Here is a 22751-nt window from a genome sequence, read left to right on the forward strand (position 1 = left end):
TTTTTAAGACTGAAATAGGATGTAAGGTGTATCCTTCTCACAAGATTGTATCCAGAGGCACATGATAGCCATTTGTCCCTATTAGATGAAAATAATTTTGATCAGTTGGCTAATATAGTTTGGTTTTTTTGACTGCATGGTTATTATTTTTCCTTTTGTAGTAATTTGAGAGGAGACGCTTTGAGACTGTAAATACCCTGTTCCTCTTCAGCATTTCCCTGCATCCTAGATTTAGCATGTAGAGATGACACCTGCTTCAGTTACTGTGGTGGCTACGAAATGGTAGTTTTCTATCCCCATCATTTCTTCCACGTTTGTTAGGGTACTGTGAGCAAATCTGAGCTCATCTGTTTATCAGTCTATCATCTCTTTATTATCTGTATGAATTGATAGATTCTTCTTTTAAATGCAGGTACTTCCGTCCATAGTTATTCACCTGTTCATTTGTTCATTCCCAGTTTTATTGAGATCTGACTGACACAGAGCATGGTATAAGGTGAAGGTATGCAGTATCACGGTCCGACTTACACGCATTATGAAAGGATCGCAGCAGGCTTAGTGAGCCTCCGCCACCTCACAGAGACACAGCATTGAAGAAATAGAAGAAACGCTTTCCCCTGTGGCGAGAGCTCTTGGGGTCTACCTTGACAGCTTGCATATGTGCCATGAGCAGGGTTGATTGACATGTTGTATGTTTCATCCCTACTACTTATTATCTTATAACTAACGGGAAGTTTGTACCTTTTGACAACCCTCATCTAATTTTGTGTGTGTTTATCTTTGAAATAAACTTTATTGAGGAATAATTTTAGTTTACAGAGCAATCCCAAAGATAGTACAGCTTTGTCCAATTTGCCGCAATGTTAACATCTTATTATTGTAATCACGGCCCTTTTGTCAACAACAGGAAAGTAACACTGGTGGAGTGTTAATACTGACTAAGCCACAGGCTTTCTTTAGAGCCCACCAGTTTGTGTTCTGCCCAGGTGCTCTATCCGGCATCCCTGAATTGGGGTTTGTCTCCTGTGTCTCGTGGTGAGACTTCAGTGTGTGGGCTTTCAGAGAAGAACGCAGCAGAGGTGGTTTCATGCCTCATCACTTCGCGTCAGGGAGCGCAGGCCATGAACACAGCTCGTCACTGATGGTGTCCACGTGATCACTCCGTTCATTAAAGTTGCATCCCTCCTTGTAAAGTTTCCATTTTCCCCATCAGCACTGTTTTCTTTGAAAGTGGGTCACTCAGTCTAGCCCACGCTGCAGGAGAGAGAAGTTAGCTCCCTCCCTGAAGGGTCGAGCCCCTGTATCATTTGAAACTTTCCTCTAAGGGACACTGTGTCCTGTCCACTTCCTTACATCTTTCAGTCAGTTATTTGTAGCAATCTGGACTTGTGTGTGTGTGTGTACGTGTGTGTCCTGGGGTTACAACCAGTCTGTGGTGTTAACTTGTTCAGATTTCCCAGCTCCAGTCATTGGGAGCTGTGTCATAGTTTTCTGAATTAGTAAAAAATTCAAGTACTGAATATTTTACAAGAACTATAGACTAACTCCTTTGCTTACCACCTGTTTTGAATAATCCCTAGTAATTTCTATGCAATGGATTCTTCTAGTATCAAAAACAGGAAGACTCCCGTTTTGACATTGCTGTTCGTCACTGGGAACCCCGACGCATTCCCAGGGCCTCCTGCCCTGCTTGTGTGCTTTTCGCGACTCCTGCAGACGCAGCTGCCAGAGACTTTGGTTGAATGAGAGGTTAAGATACATGTGACCGAAGTGTTGAGGTTACTCTTCCTGATGCAGCAAGAAAACTTGATTGGAAATGTTATCTCTTTGTAGGAAGCTGGTATTTTTCTGATTCTTGATAAGACTTTTTCAGATTTTTTAAGTTCTTGAATATATGTTTTTTAGGTTATTTTTCCAAATAGTCTTATTTTTACTGTTAATTTCTGTAAGAAAAACTTCTGCATAAAAGTTTAGTACAAATTTTAACTCAGATCCCATTTAGTTTGGTTCATTTTAAAAAATATTTATTTAGGGCTGCCCCCCCCCCCGAAAAAAAAACAAACAACGGTTCTAGGAAATATAAACAACCACAAATTATTCAGTTATCTGAAATTGTGAGTTTATTAAATTAACCTTCTTGAAGACATAAAAGTATATTCTTTGAGACACCCCTGGATAGTAAAAATAATAACATTTATATTTTTTGCGTTAGTAGCTACTTGCTTTAGAAACTCTATGAAAATATTAATTGATAGGAATTGCCAACTGTTCTTCTTTCCTGTTAACTGAAAGGAACTCTTTGCACCATTAAGGGAGACCACCATCATGCTCGATTCTGCGTTGCTGTTTGCTCTTACTCACGCACTTACGGAACAGTCTTCTCTTCCTTTTGGGACAAAGACTCGGCTTCCTAATGTCTAAGGATTTCAGTGGTTGCAAGTCCAGCCCTAGAGTCTTTTACTCCCTCTTGTGAAATAGAATTCTCTGCTGCCTAAGTATGCAGCAGGTCCAGGGCACCCTAAAAGCACATATCCATGTTGGGAGGGGAGTTGGGGGAGAAGGTGGTGGTCTTCATCACGAGGAAACTCTATATTTTAAGCTAAAATTTCAAGTATTAACAGTTTAAAAGTGTTTTGAGAGCTGTAAATTTGGAGCTCCACTAACAGAAACTTTACTGTAACTTGTTAATTTTAAAAAATGCTGATGCACTTTCCCTTTCACTTTCCCTTTTCTCCTGCTGCCTCCTCTGAAGTCTCCTTCCAAATGGTTTTGGAAACTGGTTCCTGTAAGTCTGCCCAGCTTCTTCAGCTCACTCTCCAGAGATGTCAATGCAGAGTGTCACTGTTGTTCATGTCCTGCTGATACAGTCATTTCATGTAATTCCATTAGTCACAAGTGGAGATTGGATTGTAAGGTCTTTGATCATAGTACACAATAGAAAGACCTAAAAAAATCTAGCCAAAATTTGGATTAGACGCTTTAAAGATGAAGTGTGAACTGGTCTGTCACGACTTGCAGACCATAAGTAACCAGGTAAGAAGAGAGTGTGGGTAGAGGTTCATACTGGTTTTAACAATGTCAGTAGACGTGAGTATGAATTGCACATGTAAATTATTTGTATTATCAAGTCATCTTTTTGAAAGAATCATTTCCTTCTGGCCTGACCTATAGAGGATACTGTTTGTGTAATTAAAAAGTGGCAGATTCTGTGTCCCTCTCATTACTGAATCTAAACTATTAACAGATTCAGTTCTGGTTTGACTACAAGAGTTGATCTTTCAGGGTGAACTCTAGGGGTTCGACCACTTAAGTGTTTTTCACTCTCAGAAACAGACATGTAACTTAGAAGTCCACCACAATGTTGAAAGATCGAAGATACATCCCTCTTAAATGCCAGATGTCTCACTTTGTAGAAAGAGTGGTGCATTTGTAAACTGCCGAGCACGCTCCAGAAGTTCTGGGAGACCCACACGACTTCAAGATTGAAAGTTGGTTTCCCTGGTAGGCCTTCTAGGATGTAATCCTCAGGAAGATGTTGCGGCCGGCCACTTTCAAGCCGTGGGTCGTCTGGTCCAGACCGCAGGCCTCGTGGCCGCAGCCTTGGGGAGCTGTGTGCGCGTGTGTGTGCGCGCGTGTGCTCGTGCCCCGCCCCGCGGCAGAGCACAGCACACAGCTCAGGCCTTTGTTCCGTGACCCTGGGCGCTCGGCTCCGGCCACTTCCGGCCGTGGGCCCTGGAGGTCCGGGAAGTCTGGTACGGAGCCAGCCACTGTGGCGAGCTTCCAGAGGCCGCATTCTGTTTCTCCCCGGCCCGAGGAAGCGGGGCTGGGGGGGTCAGGAAGCCAGAGGGGCAGCGGAAGGCTGGCGAGGCCCCGGCTGCCACGCCCCCTCACTCCTGATTCTCGTGCTTGAGTTCTGAACTGTCTGCCAGCAGCACACTGAGGATGTTTACTAACGATTACATAACACAAAATCAACAATTTTTGTGGTGCACGGATGCGACCTTTTTGCATATAGGTGCACTCTACCATTAAATCCGGACTATAGTCCCTGCTGATTCATAAGAACGATCTCCTCTGAAATTCTTCACAAGGGAAAATGTTCATGAGCCTTGTTCTTGAGTAGCCAGTGAGGGGATATAGGAATAGTCACCCTTGAATGTGTGTGCTTTTCTGGGGAAAGTCATTTAAAGGAAATCTGACTTCACCACCAAATAGTAAGTCTCTTTCAGTAAGTTATTTTTCTCTTTTTATTCTCACCAGAGTATTATATTTCATAATTACACTTTAATTATGAAATAGAGATGATCGATTTAGATAGAAGAAAAATTAGCTTTGATTTCTTTAAAAAAAAAACCTGTTTTTAAATATCACTGACCACTGTGACTATAAATCTTGTAATGAAATAGTTCAGTGTGCGTTTCCATTAAGGCTTCAGCATGATTTTTCGTGGCTTGAGGAAAGCTCGTGGCTGAAGGCAGCTGACCTCTGGTGACTGCTCGCTGTGTGCCTGTGTGCACATCGCACTTGACGTTCATCGTCTTCCTTAGTCCTCCACATCCTGTGAAGTAGGCACTGTGATTATCCCGTTTCACAGATAAGGAACCAGGAGATGAGTGTTTAGGTTACTTGTCCAAGATCCCAGAGCTGAGAAGTGACAGGAGCAGGATTTGAGCCCAGGTATTTAGTCTGACTTAAGAATCTCCTCATAAACTCTCAGTTTTACAGCAGGTCTCATTTTTAGGGAACTGTCTTACAAATTTGTATCAGTCGCACCAGCCAGTCTTTAAGAAACAAGAGCTGCTGCTTTTCTGAGAGGGAGCAGAAACCCTTATACTTGCTCCGTTTGGGGTTAATGAAACCTCATCCGGGCGGGTTTTCTCGGTTTCAGAGCGGTACACTGTATTTGCATTGTCTCAGCATTCAGATGAGAAGCCAGGATTTCTTTGTGGTCTGATTCCAGTTCCTCAGAGTGACGGTTCGTATCGCAAGGCCTCCTTTAGGAGTAGTTTCACATTCCTCTGGCTGTCCCTTGACGCTGATGATTCCTCAGTCTTTAAGCTCCAGTCTTAATCTTTTTACACAAGAGTGTGCCGTCGAAGTTAAGTCTAACATTAAAGCAAATTTTATCATCTTCAGAGCCACAGGACTGATAATTTGGACGTTTCAAATGTCCAAAATCCATTCTGTGATGCTTTTTTTTTTAAATTCTTGGGCTAAGTGAACTCACATAAATGAGCCCTGTGGCGCTCTGTTAACCACTCAGCTTCAGAACCGTAGTGCTGTTGGCAAAGACGGGTCTAGTAGTGCTGTTCAGGAGAGAAGGATGTGGCTGAGTAGCTGTTGTCTCTGCTGACTTACACTTTATTACGACACAGGACCTACGGTACTGTGTCTCTCCTGTATGTTGAAGAACTTACTTTCATCTCTTTTTTACATTGTAGGCTCGTTATAGGAAGGAGCAGACCTTGCTCAAGCAACTGCCTTGCATTCCGTTGGTAGAAAATCTGTTGAAAGACGGCTCGGATGGCTGCGCGCTCGCTGCCCTTATTCATTTTTACTGTCCTGGTGTTGTCAGGTTAGAGGGTAAGTTTTCCAGTGAAATGTTTCTCAACTGTGGACAGACCTAACAGATATTTAAGATGGTAATATCTAATAAGTAATGAAGGCTTTTTTTTAAGAAAAACATTTATGTCATTCTAGGAGGTGAATGCTTGATTTCTAAGTCTTTCTGTGTAGTGACTGCTACATTTATAGGTGTGTGTGTGTGTGTGTGTGAGAGAGATGACCAGATTCTAGCGTAGTTGTGTGCTGGTATTAAGCTATTAATTATAAAGTGAGTCCAAAGTGTGCATTATCAAAATTAATCCTTGTTCTTTTCTTATCTGAAGACATTTGCTTGAAAGAAACCATGTCTTTGGCTGATAGCCTCTATAACCTGCAGCTGATCCAAGAATTTTGCCAAGAATATTTGAACCAGTGTTGCCATTTCACCCTGGAAGACATGCTCTACGCAGCTGCCTCCATAAAGGTACGCCCTTGGCCCCTTCGCTCTAAGGTTGTTGGGAAGAACACACAGCCAGGTACAGAGTCTAGTTAACCATAATTTCACTCAAAATAGTTTTGTTAGGTTTTCCTGCTGATTTTGTTTCGTTGTAACGTACACTGTTAGCTACAGGTGTCTTTTGCAATACAAAGAGTTAATCTGTGGTCCTGCAGTGGTTAGCGAAGTGGAGAGGCAGCCGCCAAGTGTCTCTGGGTCCTCAGCAGGGCTGCGGGCTCCAGGAAGAAAGGGTCCTCCTATCCCAGAGCTTGAGGCGCAACCTCGGGAAACAAAGGGGGAAGGAAATACCAAGGTTGCCTAGAAACGAGCCTTCTAAGAAGTGACTCCTGGCGATATCTTGGTGGCCCAGTGCCTGGGGCTCTGCGTCCCCGCTGCAGGGGGTGTGGGTTCGACCCCCGGTCAGGGAGCTGGGATCCTGCGTGCCGCACAGTGCAGCCAGTACATAAATACACGATTTTTAGTAGATAATAAAAGTGCTTGTTTTTCTCAGCCGTGCGCGGGTCCCTTGCTTCGGGACGCTATCACAGGGCCTCCTAGCTTCACGCCGTTGCTTTGTGCGCTTCTTCCAAGGGCTATTCATTGAGCACCTCGCACTGTTCCAGGTGGTTTGGGGGAATCAGCAGACGATCAGAGATCCGTGTCCTTTGAGAGCTTACTTTGTAGTGAAGACAGACGCGTCTCTCAGGCGTGATGGCTTCTGAGCTGCAGGTTCCAGAGCTCCGTGGTGGGAGTGATGCCTTGCTATTCCTGGCAGCTGCAGAATTCCTTCCCGCCTCCTGTGCCCTTGCCTGAAGTTCGCCACTCCTGTGTAATGTCAGAGAGAAACAGCTTTGTGTCAGGCTTGACGCCTGGCCGTATTCGAGGTGCCCACCTCCCTAAAGGCCGCCGTGGGCCTCCCGGAGTAACGCTGCCGCCCGTGTGCTTGCACTCCTTGCTCTCTGCCCTCTTTATCCTGTGCCCCTTTCTCCTTTACACACAAGGCAGGGGGCACAGCCAGCCGTCCAGCTGTTTCCAGAACAAGCCACTGCCCATTGACCAGAATAGCACCCACTCCCCGCTGTCCGACATGTCCGAAGAAAGACCTTGATTGACTTCGAATGGTTACACCATTTTTACCAAAATGGAAGTTGGAAGATATTTTCATATTTATCTTGTTAATGCTTTTTCTGATTCTTGCCTATTAAAAATTTTAAATGCCACTACTATAAGGGAAAAAAATCATCTCATTTTAACTGTAAGAGTACATTTGCTTCAGTCGTATACCTTGGACTTCCCATAAATAAAATGTAACCCTGATGTTTAGATCAACTTACTTTGAGCATAATCCAGATATAAAGATACTTTCTTAAATGAGGCATTTAAAAAATAGATAATTATCTGCAGAGAAGACTGTCACTTTATCTGTTTTGGTCCTCTGCTAAATTCTCAGAACCACAGTTTTGTCTTCAAATGAGTGTTTTAAGATTCCGCATCCTCGAGAAGTTGCTTGGTCCGTGGCGCTGGGCATCCCATCATGTGTTGACTTGAGCAACAAGTATTTGTGGGGACATGTGCAATGAGCCCTCTTTTCCCCCCATGCTGGATGTGTACACTGGTGTGCCCTTTTTAGAGGGCACTTTGGTGGCATCTAACCAGATTGAAAGTGCACAGAAGGCTGCGTCAGTGCTGCTCCTGGGGGGTGACAGTGAGGGGCAGTTCATCTGGGAAGGGCCGCGGTGGGAGTGTCCCGTCATGTAGTTGAGCTGTTTCAGGGAAGGAGGCAGAAAGTGTGCAAGAGTTACGAAGAGAAGCACCGGCTCGCCCGCATTATGTATACCGTGATGTGATTTATACCTGGTTTTAAAACGCTGTTTCTGTCAGTGTGCACATGTGCACGTGGGTATAGACACACAGGAAAAGGTCTGCGGGGAGAGAGACACAAACTGTTAGCAGTGGCTCCTTCTGACTGTGGTGTTGGGATGTGGGCGAGAGGAGTGTGTGCCTTTCACTTTTTACTCTGTATTCGTATTCTTTGATATCGTTTACATAGTTCAAGAATGTTAATGTACAGCTGCGTGACTTTTTAACTAAAAGAAGAGCTTTTAAATGAAATTAATTTGGTATCATTCCTAGAATATGGTGACAGATTTGTTGCTGTTTAATCTTTGCAGATTCAGAAAGGAATTCTCTTCATAAACTTCAGTTACTGGGGAAATCATTGGCCAAACACAGTACAGTTATATTACTAGGATAGTTATCTGACCAGGGTGCCTGAAATAAAATTTTTCCAGCTTTATTGAGGTATATATAGTCGCTCAGTCATGTCGGACTCTTGCAACCTCACGGACAGTAGCCCACCAGGCCCCCGGCTATGGGATTTCCTAGGCAAAAATACTGGAGTGGGTTGCCATTTTCTCCTCCAGGGGATCTTACAACCCAGGGATCAAATCCGTGTCCCCTGCATCAGCAGGCGGATTTGTCACCACTGAGCCCCCAGGGAAGGCGTGATTGTAGAAGTCTAAGGTGTTCAGTGTGTTGATTTGACACGCACAAACTGGCAGCTGACCCCCTCATCACTTGACATCATTACCCTTTCTCTGCTGTGAGCATTTAAGATCTACTTTCAGCAGCTTCCAAACCTGTGATGCGGTGTCATTAACCATAGTCACTAGACCCCCAGGACCTGTTCACTCTGTAGTCGGGGGCTGGCTCGGCCCCTGGTGCCCCCCACTCTGCTCTCTGTTGGCTCTTCAGATTCTACGTGCAAGTGACGCCACCCAGTGTTTTCTCTTTCTCTGTCTGACTCCTCTCACTCACTGCAGCGCCCTCAAGAGCCAGCTGTGTTTTTGCAGATGGCAGGCTCCCCTCCTCTGCTCAGGGCTAAGCAGTACCCCACTGGGTGTGGGCATCACGTCTGCATCCACCCACCCGCTGTGGACGCCCAGCTTGCGTCCATGTCCTAGCTGCAGTGAGCATGGACGTTTGGATCTCTATTCAGGATCCTGTTCTCATTTCCTTTGGGCATGTACCCAGACAGGACAGCTGGGTTCTGTGGTGGCTCTGTCTCACTCTTCGAGGAGCCTCCGCACTGCTCCGTGCTGCCCTCCGTGGTGCTTGCACCGTTTTGCATCCCCACCGGTGATGCTCGAGGCTCCCCTTTTCTCCACACCCTCATCAGCACTTGCTGTCGCTTACCTTTTTGAGGATGGCGATTCTGACAGGTGCCAGGTGGTATCTCGTTGTGGTTTTGATTTGCATTTTCCTGATGATGAGTAGTTTTGTTGAGCACCAAGGTCCTTAAATATTTATTAATTTCCTATAACAGACAGTTATGGAGCACTTAACAAGTGTTTTTTCAAAACATATACACAGCTTTCAGTTAATTGTGCTGGCAGAGTAGAATCTAGCCCTAGTACTTAAAGTATAATTTTACGCTTTGGCTTTAGAAAGTGTGCTGTGAGCTAAGTATAAAGGATAAATGTACATCACAGTCATCTTACTGCCCAGAGATACTCCCTGTCAGTGTTTTGCCTGTGACTGGCCTTTTTTATTATGTGTTTACTTATTCACTTACACATTCATTCAGTAAATATTCGGGGGGCATCTGTCATGTACCAGGCACTGCCTTGAACACTGAAGATAGAGTGCTTAGCATGGCTCTGTCCTTTTACCATAGAGCCAGCCGGGTAAGAGGAGGAAGCCTGGAGAATAGGTATTCGATGAAGCTGGGGAAATTGAGGAGGGCCCTGATCAAGTACCTACTTGTAACCTGTAGTCAGTCTTTCCCTAAGGGTGGGGAAAGTGGGGGAAAGGGTGCTACATTTTGAGAAGTTTGACTTAATAAGTCAAAGAAAAGGGGATTGTATTCCATCCAAGCGGTGAAAACATTCGAATCAGAGTAATTATGATGAAGATGGGGAGAAGTGGGTGGGCTCAGAGATGTTTAGGGTGCAGACTCTGCAGCCCTGAGGATGACTTGGTATGGGATGGGAGAAAGAAGGGGGCACGGGGTGCCCCCCGGGATTCTGGTTTGTTCCCTGCGATGGCGGTTGTCTTTCAGGGAGGTGAGGCTGGAAGTGCAGCAGGGTTGTGGGGAGGAGGACTGGTGCAGGCAGAGAAACACACGAGGAGATGCTCGAAGGCCACTGTCTCGGGACAGTCACGCGTTCCGGAGTCACCTGACGGGCGGGTGGCAGTCTTCACAGAGGAGACACACCAAGAGTATCTGGTGCCGCTGAGAGGTCAGGTTCAAGGGAGGCTACAGAATCTGTTCGATTTAGTACATAGTCGTTGGCGACTTGAGCAGATGCAGTTTTGTGCCTGCGTGCCACGCGGGAGTGGCCTGGGAGTGGAGGGCTGGGACCGGGTTGGTGGGGGAGGCCGCGTGACAGAAGCCTGTGCGGAGGTGAGGGTGAGGGCGGGGCGGGGCCGGGGCGGGGCCTGGCCGATGGCGGGGCGGGGCCGGGGCGGGGCGGGGCGGGGCGGGGCCGGGGCGGGCCGGGCCCGGCCGGCCGAGAGCGGCCGAGGAGTGGAGTCGGGTGAAGCGTGTGCCTTGTGCTCGGTAGGAGAGACTGGAGCAGGCTTGCTTACTTTTTAAATGTTTTTAGTTTTTTGGCCATGCTGCGTGGCATGCGGGATTTTAGTTTCCCAACCAGGGATCAAACCGAAGCCCCCTGCATTGGAAGCACAGAGTCATAACCACTGCACCACCAGGCAGTTCCTGAGCTTGTTTAAAAGCCAAGTAGGGCGGGTTCAGCCTAGGGGGAGAATGAATGTGTCGGAGAAAGAAATATAGTTGAGAATGAAAGCTGCTGAGAGGGTAACACACAACGCAGCCCATAGAGGCTATAAGCGTTCTCATTGCCTTTTTTTTTTTTTAATCACAAATTTCGGTGAGTGACTGATATTTAAAGCTGTATTTCATAGGTAACACAGAATAAAATTCTCCTTATCATTGCTTGCTGGTCAAGCTTTACCTGATTTTTCTCCTGACTTTCTTGCCTCTTTTCAGAGTAACTACCTGGTGTTCATGGCCGAGCTCTTCTGGTGGTTTGAGGTCGTGAAGCCCTCCTTCGTCCAGCCCCGCGTCGCTCATCCACAAGGAGGTGATCAGTGTTCCTGTGAACAGACAGAATGGAGAGTTAAAACAACCTCGCCTGATGTTCTTGTACAGGAAGGCCTGTGACTGTTTCATGTTCTAGCTGTTAGCCTGGATAAATTCTGAATATTTTAATATTTAAAGCCATTTAGTTCTCTGTTGAGTGAGACACGCCTTAGGGGAGGAAAAGGAGGTGACGAGAATAGCCCTGAATTCGAAGGCTTATGTTGTGGAACTTATAGCTTTAACTGTTTTCCCTCTTTCTTCCCTTTGCATCTTTTATTCCCACCCTTAGTTTTTGTTCCCTGTTTTTTAATGTTTTGTTTTTTAATGTTGTTGGCCAGAAGCCATTCAAATTATGGCTTGGTTCTCATCTGTAATCTGAATTTGCCATTAAGCCATGAAAACGCTTGGGTGTATATATATGTATACACACACACATATTTAAACCTAGTAAGTTCTGTGATTGTTACAGTATCACAGTCTATTGATTGCTCATTATAAGGACACTAACAAGAAATAAAGGGGTGAGTTACCATAAAGATCTCTGGAAATAACAGAAAAAAAGGAAAAACTTCTTACACTTTCTGTAAAGCAAACCAGATTTTCCACTGGCTTCCGTGGTAAAACCAGAGGTTTCTCTCTATGGGGAACGAACAAGTCCAGCTTCGGGCCTGACCCCCGGGAGGGCTTCCCTCCGCGGGGCGGGGCTTCGGCTGCTGCCGCCCCACGCCCCCGAGACTGCTCTGCCTCCCCGCTGCCTGCTTTCCTTGCTGCCGCAGTTTTGTATGTTCCCTTATGTGTCCGAATCCCCACCCGCTCCCCTCCTCAAAAAAAATCAAAGGAAAAAAAGAGGAAAGAGAAGAAGGAAGAAGTTGGGGGCGAACTCCGCACTCACTCCAGTGAGGAGAAGCGGCGTCCCTCAGCGCCCCCTGCGCCCAGGCCGCGTGTGCAGGACACGCAGTGACGGGTGTGAACCTGCCCGGGGGGAGGCATCACGCCACGGGGCAGGCCTGTGGACGCGCCGAGCCCCTTGTGAAGGCCACTCGGGAAAGCCAGGGTCTTCTGTGGTGATCACAACCAGAGTCCTACACCTCTTACTGTTAGCACAGTTTTCACATGCGGTGCTCTGTGTGGTCTCGTCTGTGAAGCCCACTACTCAAAATATTCGACAGTTGTTATATTAGGTCTCAAAAGCAAAAAGCTAAGTGAGAGTTATTTGCAAAAACGTAAACTATAGCTGTGCTTTAGTTATTAACCAACAAAATTCTGTCTCTTTAATTGATTACCAAAACACCAACTATTTCGTGGACATAAACGTGATCATGTGTAACAGCTCTGTGAAAGCTTTTGCAAAATTGAATACTCGTTTAATTATCTGTATTTATTTTATATTAAGCCTTCCCCCCCCCATTTAGCCTTAATCAAGTGAATTTTATAGGCCAGAACACTTCCAAGAAGTATTTAAAGATTTGTCCTTTTGAAAAATTATTTAAGGAGAAAACTAAATATACTATGATTCTCTATAAGGAATAAGAAAACTGAGAGTAAACATTTACTTGCAGTTCAGAATCCTTGAAGCGGTGGTGGAAAAAATTAATTCTGAGGTTTTTGTCTTTCCCATAGCTGAGCCTGTGGAGGATCCGCCGTCACTTCCTGTCCTGAATGCTGCCCAGGAAGGCGCCCTGGACAGCTCTGACCTCACACCAGGGTGAGTCTGGACGGCCATCCCAGTCACTTAGGAGATAAAGAGTATTACTGCATTTCATGAGCGTTTTTACAGTTTCAGTTGAACTTTGAACTGAATAAGTTAAAATTAACTTACCCTATTAAAGCCTGTTTTTAGGTCAGTGTCATTGAAATTTACATGAACTGAATGTTTCATAAATAGGCTTTTATGAGTCACACTGAAAAGTGGGAGAATATTATCCTAAGGTCCAAATAATCACCGGAAAACTAAACTCTTGCTGCACACCTTGTTTATAATTGAGATCATATGAGGCTCAAATGATCGGTAATTCTTAGGCCTCAGGGGGAGATTTTTAAATCTATGAGACAGTTTTCCCTGTTTGGTTTGCTAGTTACTGCAGCTGTTGAGAGGTCACAAGGGAATATTTATTGTACCATTGAATAGTTAATGCTTTAGTTCTTAATATCAGGAATTGAATTCAAAGCCAGGTAAACATTTAATATCAGGATAATCCTGACTTCTGACCCAAGTATGTGATAGAGATATTAATTTGTTTTAAAGTGTTTTTTAGCAGATCCTGTAAGCACTTTTAATGCATATTTTTTTAGAACCTAAAATGTGTATTGACTTTGAACTCCCTAATTTATTAATATATGATTTTTTTTATTTAAAACCGAAACACTTTGTGATTTTTTTTTTAGAAATTCAAGCCAATCTATTTAAAATACATTTTTAAAATTATAAGTAAGAAATTGAAAATAGTTTCTGCACGAATTCTTGGTTTAACCTGAAAATGTGAACACGTACCGAAGCCGTCGCTCCGCCTCGCATCTGAGAACTTTCTCTCCACTGTGTCCTGACCAGTGTGGACAGTGTCACCACCCTCTTACTGCTCTCACAGGGCTTCTCATCACCGTGAACCTCAGGGCCCTGTAAACACTTCCTGTGAGTTAGGAAAGCACATTCCTCCCCCTGCCCTCGGGTTTACCCCCATGGATTTTCTTACTTCCGTTAAGTTCCCTGTTTCGTACTCGTCCCTGAGGTTTACCACGAAGGAAGGGGTGAAGCTGGAGTGTGACTGGTCCAGGAGCTGCTCTGTGGCGTCCCATGGGAGATTTCTTTCTACACGTTACTTCCTCAGTGGTTTCTGGGGTTGGTTATGTTGTGACATTCCCTGCCTTGAAATTTAGAAAACACTCAATATCCCAGGTCATGTCTCTTGTCCTGTTAAATCTTTGAAACCTTCTAAACTCTCCACTAAAAGCCTGGGCTGCTCCACAGCCGCTGCTTGTAGCCACTGGGCAGACAGCCGTCTGCGTCTCCGGCGCCGGTGAGTGTCTTTCCCTCGGGAGGGCTCGGCTCTCTCCTCTCAGGTGTCTGAGTGGCCACCTCTCTCCTTTTTCCCAGCAGAACTCCTAATGCCCAGATGACTGTCTGACTTCTTTTCCTCAGTGGGTCACTGTGTCGCCCTCTCATGTCTGTGAGTTTCCGTGTGGCCCATGTGAGTTCTCCCACTGTAGAACTTTTGAGGAGGGATTCAAGGAATGCTGTTCTTCCTGAGAATGTTGCAGCCACGTGTACAAGTGTTATCACGGCTGAAGAGTGATCTCACGAGTAAACAGTCGAAGAAGATGGCAAAGCAAGACATTTGTAGCAGCTGCTGCACACACATGGCCACACATGGCCACTAGCGTGTCCACACCCAAACCCTCCATGCAGACGTGAAGTGAGGCAGTTACAGGAACATATAACAGTTTAGCCAGCACTTGGGGAAGAAGAAAAGAGTGAACATATTTAATAACAACGTGCCTCATTGAGGACACACTCAGTAGTCGGTGTAAGAAGAGCAGAGGCTTGGGAAGGCCACTGGAGGAGCTGAGACACACCCGTGATGGGGAGCAGCGTGGCCGTGTCCCTCAGCTTCCCTGTTACCGAGGACACGGGTGAGGGGACACGTGATGTGCGGGGTGGGGTGGGCTCGAGGGAGCCAATGAGAGAGTGGAGCCGTGTGCCTGCTGCGGGCATTGCTTCTGGAAAGCTCTGTGCAGCAGCACTCGCTGAGCAGTAGGATGCACGGTGAGGTTTGCCTCTGAATCCATCGGTGCTTGCTCATCTCCTCGGTTTGCATTAGCTGAAAGGCAGTGTGGTCACAGAGAGCTAGGTCACTGTGCCCTGCCCCTGGCTTGTTCTCAGCCCTTCTGACGGGCGTGCTGAGTTTCACCTACTAAGGTCAGCTGTGGTGGACTAAAAATGTAGGAAGAAAACGATTAAATTTTGGCCAAATGTCATCATGAACTGAGAAACAGACTGTCTAATCCCCTGCGTTGACTGGAATAGGGTGGAATTAAATAAGGACAAATGTAAGTATGTTAGAGACATACACACAGGTCCGTGTGCAAGCAGGTGTCAGGCTCTTTGACAAGAAGTGATCATACTTGTACTTTTAGAAATTTAGATTTGACCAAAGTACTTCAAGCTGATGGTTTTCATTTAGCTTCTTTCTCAGTTTTTCTGCTTATAAAATGAAAATAATGTGCCATATCTTATCTCACAAGGACACTGAGTTGTACTTGAAAGTAGTATTTCAAGCTCCTGGGCTAAAAAAACATAAAATACATAAAGGTTCAAGTAATCACAGCCATTCTTCGGTTTAAACAGTATGTCTCCTTACTTTTTCCCTCAGGGTGGAGAGGCGGAGGTGGCAGTGCTGTCTGTGGCTGCGGCTGCTGTGTGTCTGTGGCTGCGGCTGCTGTGTGAGATTTGTCTGAGAGAGTTAAAGTGTGACGCTCTGCGTGTCTTTATGTTGCAGTGCGGAAGGAGCTGCGTTCACATGCTCTGGTCCCCATGTGCCTTCCAGGCACTTACAGCCCCAGCCTCATCCTTCAGCCTCAGGTAATGCGTCTGAGAAAGCTCGGAAAGTGCCGTGTGAGTGGTTAACAAGAAAGTGATTGAGAATAAACGCAAATAAAAAGTGTTCCGTATACACACCGCAGGCTTTCTGTTTCTCTGTGCTTGCTTTTCTTAATAAGATGATCCTCATTTCTCCATGTGTATCTCTTTACCTTGTGTGAAATCTGTTCAAATGTTGTAAGTTAAAATTGCTTTACACAATGCCAGTGACTTTTCTTCTCATGCATTTGAAGGAGGAATAAGAAGGTCTTCGTCTATGTCCTATGTCGACGGCTTCATAGGGACCTGGCCCAAGGAGAAAAGGTAAACAGGAGGCTCACTCTCAGTGTCCTCGCCTTAGCGAGAAGCACTCCTTCCCCGTCCCACCACCCCTGTTGCTAGCCCGGTGACGGAGGGCCGTGGTGACTGGTGTCCTGACAGCCTTACTCCCCGCCCCCCGCCCCTCCTAGGAGGCTGTGATTGTGAGCAGTGAGGGCGAGAAGAAGTCACACTTCTCAGTGATATCAGATCCTGTCTTTCCGGGGTTAAGAGCCTTCTCTTTTTTTTCAGATCGTCAGTGCATGGAGTCTCATTTGATATTTCTTTTGATAAAGAAAATCCTGTGCAGAGATCCACCTCCAACCGAGGAATCATTCGCTCCCTTAGCAATGACGGGCTCGCCCTGAGCAACCACCGTACAGCCAGGAATGCCCGGAAGAACCTGGCCTTCAAGCCAGTGGACGGGGAGGAGCATGGGGTGGGCTCTCACGGTGACCTGGCCACCTACGCGCCCTGGAGCGTAGGTGCGCTGAACTCCAACGAGAAGACGCACTACAGGCTCCCCAGTGGAGCACTGCCCAACAGCGTGCTTCTCGATGAGCTCGGCAACCAGGTGGGGACGCCGAGCATTGAAGAGGCCTTGCAGATAATCCATGACACTGAGAAGCCCGCCCACACCCCGAGGCCCGACCAGCTTGCCAACGGCTTCTTCCTCCACAGCCAGGAGCTGAGCTTCCTGAATACCGGCGTCCCACGCAGCCAGTCCAGTCCCGAGAATGTGGGGGACACGCGAGGGGCCTTGAGTCCTGTCACAGACACCACGGAGGTGGACACAGGCATCCACGTGCCCTCGGAAGACATTCCAGAAACCATGGACGAGGACTCGTCCCTGAGAGACTACACTGTGAGCTTGGACTCTGACATGGATGACGCGTCCAAATTCCTGCAGGACTACGACGTGCGGACGGGCAGCGCCAGAGAGGCCTTGAGCCCCTGTCCCAGCACGGTCAGCACCAAGTCCCAGCCCGGGAGCAGCGCCTCCTCCAGCTCCGGGGTGAAGATGACCAGCTTTGCCGAGCAGAAGTTCAAGAAGCTGAACCACACAGACGGGAAGAGCAGCGGCAGCAGCTCTCAGAAGACCACGCCTGAGGGCTCTGAGCTCAACATTCCGCACGTGGTGGCCTGGGCCCCGGCCCCTGAGGACGGGGGCCTCCCGCACAGCCGGGACACCACGCAGCTGCTGGCCTCCGAGGTGGTGCACCTGAGGATGAAGCTGGAGGAGAAGCGGCGGGCCATCGAGGCCCAGAAGAAGAAGATGGAGGCCGCGTTCACCAGGCAGAGGCAGAAGATGGGGAGGACAGCCTTCCTCACCGTGGTGAAGAAGAAAGGCGACGGGGTCTCCCCGCTGCGGGAGGAGGCAGCCGGTGCGGAGGACGAGAAGGTATACACGGAGCGGCCGCGCGAGAAGGAGCCGCAGAAGGCGAACGGGCCGAGGAGCAAGTCCCCGGCGGACCCCAAGGAGGGCTCGGAGAGCCCTGCGGGCAGGTGGCCGCCAGCCCCGAGTGCGCCCGGGGACCCCGAAGGGCGGTGGAGCCCGGCCGGGCCCGCGGAGGAGCCGCCGCAGGACGGCGAGCTGCTGGAGCACACACGCTCCATCGAGAGGCTCAATGCATCCCTGCACGCGCTGCAGCGGGAGATGCGGCGCCTGGCGCTGCAGCAGGAGGCACTGATGCACATGCGCGAGCAGCAGGCCTGGGTCATCTCGCCGCCGCCGCCCTCCCCACACCGGCCTGCGCGCGAGGCGCCCCGCCCGGCCCACCCGTCCCCTCAGGCTGCGCCCAGGAAGAGCGCGTCCTTCTCCGTCAAAAATCAAAGGACTCCCAGGCCCAGCGAACTCAAGATCACGCCCCTGCACCGCACACTGACGCCCCCGCGGTCTGTGGACAGCCTCCCGCGGCTCCGGAGGTTCTCCCCGAGTCAGGTTCCCATCCAGACGCGGTCCTTCGTGTGTCTGGGCGACGATGGAGAGCCTCGGGCCCAGGAGTCCGGGCGCAAGGACGGGGCAAAGGAGGAGGAGGGGTCGGCGGGGCCTCCGGAGCACGGGGAGGCCCGGCCCCCGCCCTCCGCGGCCCCGGAGGGCCCGGCCGCCCCGGCCTCGGAGGTCGCGGACCCCTCACCCAGCGAGGACCCCGCGAGTCAGCCCGCCCAGCTGCCTTCCAAACCCAGTGTGCCGCCTGCTGCTCCTAAGAGCGCTAATCTGATTGAAGTCTCCCTCTCAGATTTGAAACCCCCTGAAAAGGCTGATGTATCTGTTGAAAAGTACGATGGAGAAAGTGATAAAGAACAAGCGGATGAGGACCAGAAAGTGTGCTGCGGGTTCTTCTTTAAGGTAAAACCGCCTGCCCGGCCCTGGGCCTCTTACTCCATGCTTCTGGTGCGCGCGCAGGCTTCTTGAGCAGGACCTCTGTTAGGCTCTGCCCGTAATCCTGGGCTGTGTCCTGGTCCGACCCTTGTGGACTGCGGTTCCGGGCAGGCACTCTGGTTTCTGAAGCAGTCTTTCATCCCGTCGTTGAACGTGGGGAGACCTGCTGTTTTTGCCCCCGTTTGTGTGTCTTTTTCACCAAAGCCTTTTGAGAACCAAGTGATTCACTCTTGCAAAAGATACTCTGTTGCCAGTTGATAAAAATGTTGGCATTGCCCCCAAATCTGTTTTTTTCCTTGGTATTGACCATCTTCCCATACACTTTTTTTTTTTTTAATTTTAAAACCTGACCAGACCGAATCTTGCAAGACGAAACGTTAGAAATGCAGTTTGCGCAGTTGCCCTGGAGCAGCTCTGGGAGCATTGAAGAGAGCGTAGCTGACGACCCCAACCTCAAGGTTGGTGTTTGATGTGACCTACGTTTACAGGCTACTGAGCCAGCTAACCCAAGTCCTGTACAGTATCACCTTGTGATGGTGACATCTGGACACGCACCATCGGTGCTAGAACAATGAAGGCCTCGTGTTAAAGGTTTTCTCCTGTCATCCTTTTTCTCACTTTATATTTTTCTGTGTTTTCCAGACTGTACAGGGAAGAATGGTTTTTTATCAGAAACATGTACGTGTGCTGCTCATGTTTCTTTTCTTAAAAGGTTAAGAGACCAAGGGATACCATTTCTAATCCTCCCAAGTTTAGAATGTAGATAGACAGCCTTCAGTGGCAAAAGTCTATACTTGCAGATTTTCTGGAGTCCTGTTGGAGTCAGAATTCGGAAGTGGTTACAATCGCTTGCTTTGGATCATTAAATACTGGGAATGGGTAACTTACTTTGAAGTTGGTTGTAGAGAGATGACCCTCTCAGCCCTTTTTAATGTTTAGAAACTTAAATGTGAGTTGTGTTTTTTGTTTCCCAACTGTGTGAGACTGCTGTTAATGTTTTTTAACAGACTACTGCTGTAGACGGTAATTGATGTGTAGAGACCTTGCTACCTCTGCTCCCTCCGAGAGGAGAGCAGAGGTGGTCCTCGGGTATCCACCCGTGCCCTCCTTTCCTCACTCTGTCTTTACCGCCTGGTGCTCGGCCCTCAGACCGTGGTCGCAGCTCATCACGGGCTCCCCGCGTCTGCCTGGTCCCTTCTTCACACCGGCTCTCGGGAGTGGAAGTCCACGGGACCTCTTAGAGATGCCTGTTGGATAAAGTGCAGCCCCTCGGCGTGCGATCGGGGCGTTCCCAGAGGAATCCGCTAATTTGCGGGTCCACCCTCTCCCCATAGCTCCCTTCCGAATGTCCTGTCAGGCTCGCTTTGGTCCTCCTGTGTGCCGCAGCCCTGCGTGGTTCTGGGGGTAGATGGAGTGTCCTCCCGGGTCTCCTGCACCCTCAGGTTCTCATAGTAGCTGCTGGCCCGGCCTCCCCAGCCACCTTGTGGCTGCTGCTGCCACAGCTTCTCTTAGACCGTGAAGTCCTGCAGGCGCTGTGTCTTCTCACCCGCAGAGTGTGCGCAGCGTGTCTGGCGCGGACGTGTGTGTGTTTGGCCTGGCTATTCACAGGCTGTCTTCTGACTCTCCATTCTGAGCACAGCTGTGGCTGAGTGTCTCTGCCAGCGCCTTGCTGTGCCCCTTCCTCCCCCCAGCTGGTAGGGGTCTAGAAGCTCCTTCACCTAAGGAGCCCTGTCTTTTTCCCTGTTCGTGTCTTTTGTGCCCAACACTGTGCTGGGAATGTGTCAGAACTAATTCTCCAGCTGGTTCCTCCTGACTTCTGAGAACTCAGGCCCTGAGAGTCTGCTTAGGAGCCAGGCAGGCCCAGGAGGCCCAGGGCCCACCTTCTAGCTAGTCCTGGGGTCAGAAGTATAATTACACTCGCCTCCTCTTCCGTGGGAGAGCCCGCAGTGCAGTGCAGAACCAGCGAGCAAACTGTCAGAACCTCCACTTTAAAAAATGGTGCAGCAGGAATTTTGTTTATGTGATACAACTTTGGGTGGCTGTTTTTTTGGTGCTTTTTTTTTTTTTCTTTTCTACATTAAGCGAGTATTTTAAATACAACTTAAATGGAGTTTTAAAATGTGTGGAGAAGCTCTCCACTCTGTAAATTATTTATCAGGGCCCAGAAAACTTTTTCATTTTTTCCCCCATTTTATGGTGTTCTTTGCTGACTTCCTAAGTTTCGAAAACATGTAATCAAAGAAGTTTGTGTCTTTTGTTATTTGTGAAAGTATTGCCTCTTTAGCTCATTTCTTCCTTCGTCCTTTCGGAACATGTCCATTTGTGGTGGGGTTGGAATAAGATTCAGCAGGTAATTTGGATTCTCAGTTCTAAGAGTAACCACTACCTGTGGCCTCAGCCATTGAAAATGAGGACATTGGTACCTAAATGTCCTCCTCCTCAATGAAATTCATTCCCTAGGATGATCAAAAGGCAGAAAATGATATGGCCATGAAACGGGCAGCTTTGTTGGAGAAACGATTAAGAAGGGAGAGGGAGACACAGCTTCGGAAGCAGCAGCTGGAAGCCGAGATGGAGCACAAGAAGGAGGAGACCAGGTGGGGCCGCCAGGGGAGGGTGTCCTGCCGGCTCTGTGCCGGGCGCTGGGGGAAACCTTTGCGGAGTCAGTGCTGATCTGGGGTGCTTCTTAGAAGTTCATTTATTCAAGTATTGGTTGCATGTTTTTATCCCAAGCTTGAAACATTAACTTAAAATAATTTTCCTGGGTTTTTCTCACACACAATTTTTGAAAGTAGTAATTTATTAATGATATAGTTAATGACCGCAGTTGTCCCAGGCACACTTTAAATGGAGCATTTTCCAGGTGTTGACTCGCTCGCCCCCTCACGCACGCTCACCTCCGCCCACACACACGCTCTCCGCCCCCCGACCACGCTCACGCCCCCCCACCACGCACGCTCACCGCCCCCCATGCACGCTCACCCCCTTACCCCCTCACGCGCACTCACCGCCCCTCGCCGCACCTCCCCTAACCCTAACACTAACCCTAACCCCCCTCCGCGCTGCCCCCCCCCCCCCCCCCCCCCCCCCCCCGCCCCGTGCGTGCGCAGTAAGCCGTGCCCGCTTGCTCTCCAGGCGCAGGACGGAGGAGGAGCGGCAGAAGAAGGAGGACGAGCGGGCGCGCCGCGAGTTCATCCGGCAGGAGTACCTGCGGCGCAAGCAGCTGAAGCTCATGCAGGACATGGACGCCGTCCTCAAGCCCCGGCCTCAGGTGGCCCGGCAGAAGAAGCAGCGGCCCAAGTCCATCCACAGGGACCACCTCGAGTCCCCCAAGACGCCCGTGAAAGGCCCCCCAGGTAATGGGCGTGTGGCGAGGCGGCTTAGAGCAGACCCCAGCTCGGCAGTGGCACGGAGGCGCAGAGGGCGCTGAGCTGGGCAGGAAAGCTTCCTGTGAGTGGAGCCTGTTACACGTGCGTGCATATGGCCGACAGCACACCCGAGTGCTCACATCCAGCCTGAACACGAGCCCGGTGGGTGCTCGCCCTCACATACCATCTCCCTGGGTTGTCACTATAGTTCTTCTGACACTTAAGAATTACTGTACTTATTCTATACCGATTTATATGCTGAATTCTATACTGAATTCCTATAGTTATTCTGAAACTGAAGGAAAATAATGCAACACTATTTAAAGAGAACTGTTTAAAAAAATAAAACAGAGAAAACAGATGCCAGAGGGTATTGGGGTGTGGTAAGTGTTAGGATGCTGGGGTTACAATATACACATGACTATAAATTACATAAACAACAAGAACTTACTGTGCAGCACAGGGAACTATGATGGGAAAGAGTCTGGAAAAGAAGTGTGTGTGTGTGTGTGTGTGTGTGTGTGTGTGTGTGTGTAACTGAATCACTTTGCTTAAACCATAAGCTAACACAGCATTGTAAATTAACTGTACTTCAATTTAAAAAGTAAAGAGAACGCCACCTTTTGTAGTCAGAAGTTTTGATACCTAGTATTGGCTGAAATGAACAAATTGACTTGCTACCTGGGAACAGTTCAGTTGATCAGTTGTGTCTGACCCTTTGTGACCCGATGGACTGCAGTGCGCCAGGCTTCCCTGTCCATTACCAACTCCTGGAGCCTGCTCAAACTCAAATCCATTGGGCCGGTGATGCCATCCAACCATCTCATCCTCTGCCATCCCCTTCTCCCGCCTTCAGTCTTTTCCAGCATCAGGGTCTTTTCCAATGAGTCAGTTCTTCGCATCAGGTGGCTGAAGTATTGGAGCTTCAGCATCAGTCCTTCCAGTGACTGTTCAGGACTGACTTC

General features: G+C 48.5%; 1 protein-coding gene across 2 annotated transcripts in view; it reads left to right on the forward strand.

The window, feature by feature from the left end:
• CAMSAP2 (calmodulin regulated spectrin associated protein family member 2) overlaps window positions 1-22751 on the forward strand; it is a 96923-nt gene that overhangs the window by 66684 nt on the left and 7488 nt on the right. Inside the window, exons 5-14 of one of the 2 annotated variants that reach the window (XM_052653600.1) lie at window positions 2753-2785; window positions 5442-5583; window positions 5889-6028; window positions 11052-11145; window positions 12765-12849; window positions 15638-15720; window positions 15972-16041; window positions 16288-18385; window positions 20879-21015; window positions 21554-21774. In XM_052653600.1, coding sequence (XP_052509560.1) covers window positions 2753-2785; window positions 5442-5583; window positions 5889-6028; window positions 11052-11145; window positions 12765-12849; window positions 15638-15720; window positions 15972-16041; window positions 16288-18385; window positions 20879-21015; window positions 21554-21774 — 3103 coding nt within the window. The remainder of the gene's footprint in view (window positions 1-2752; window positions 2786-5441; window positions 5584-5888; window positions 6029-11051; window positions 11146-12764; window positions 12850-15637; window positions 15721-15971; window positions 16042-16287; window positions 18386-20878; window positions 21016-21553; window positions 21775-22751) is intronic. The other variant, XM_052653601.1, reaches the window with a different exon arrangement.

This window comes from Budorcas taxicolor, chromosome 16 (assembly GCF_023091745.1).
Source record: "Budorcas taxicolor isolate Tak-1 chromosome 16, Takin1.1, whole genome shotgun sequence".
Classification (NCBI taxonomy): Eukaryota; Metazoa; Chordata; class Mammalia; order Artiodactyla; family Bovidae; genus Budorcas; species Budorcas taxicolor.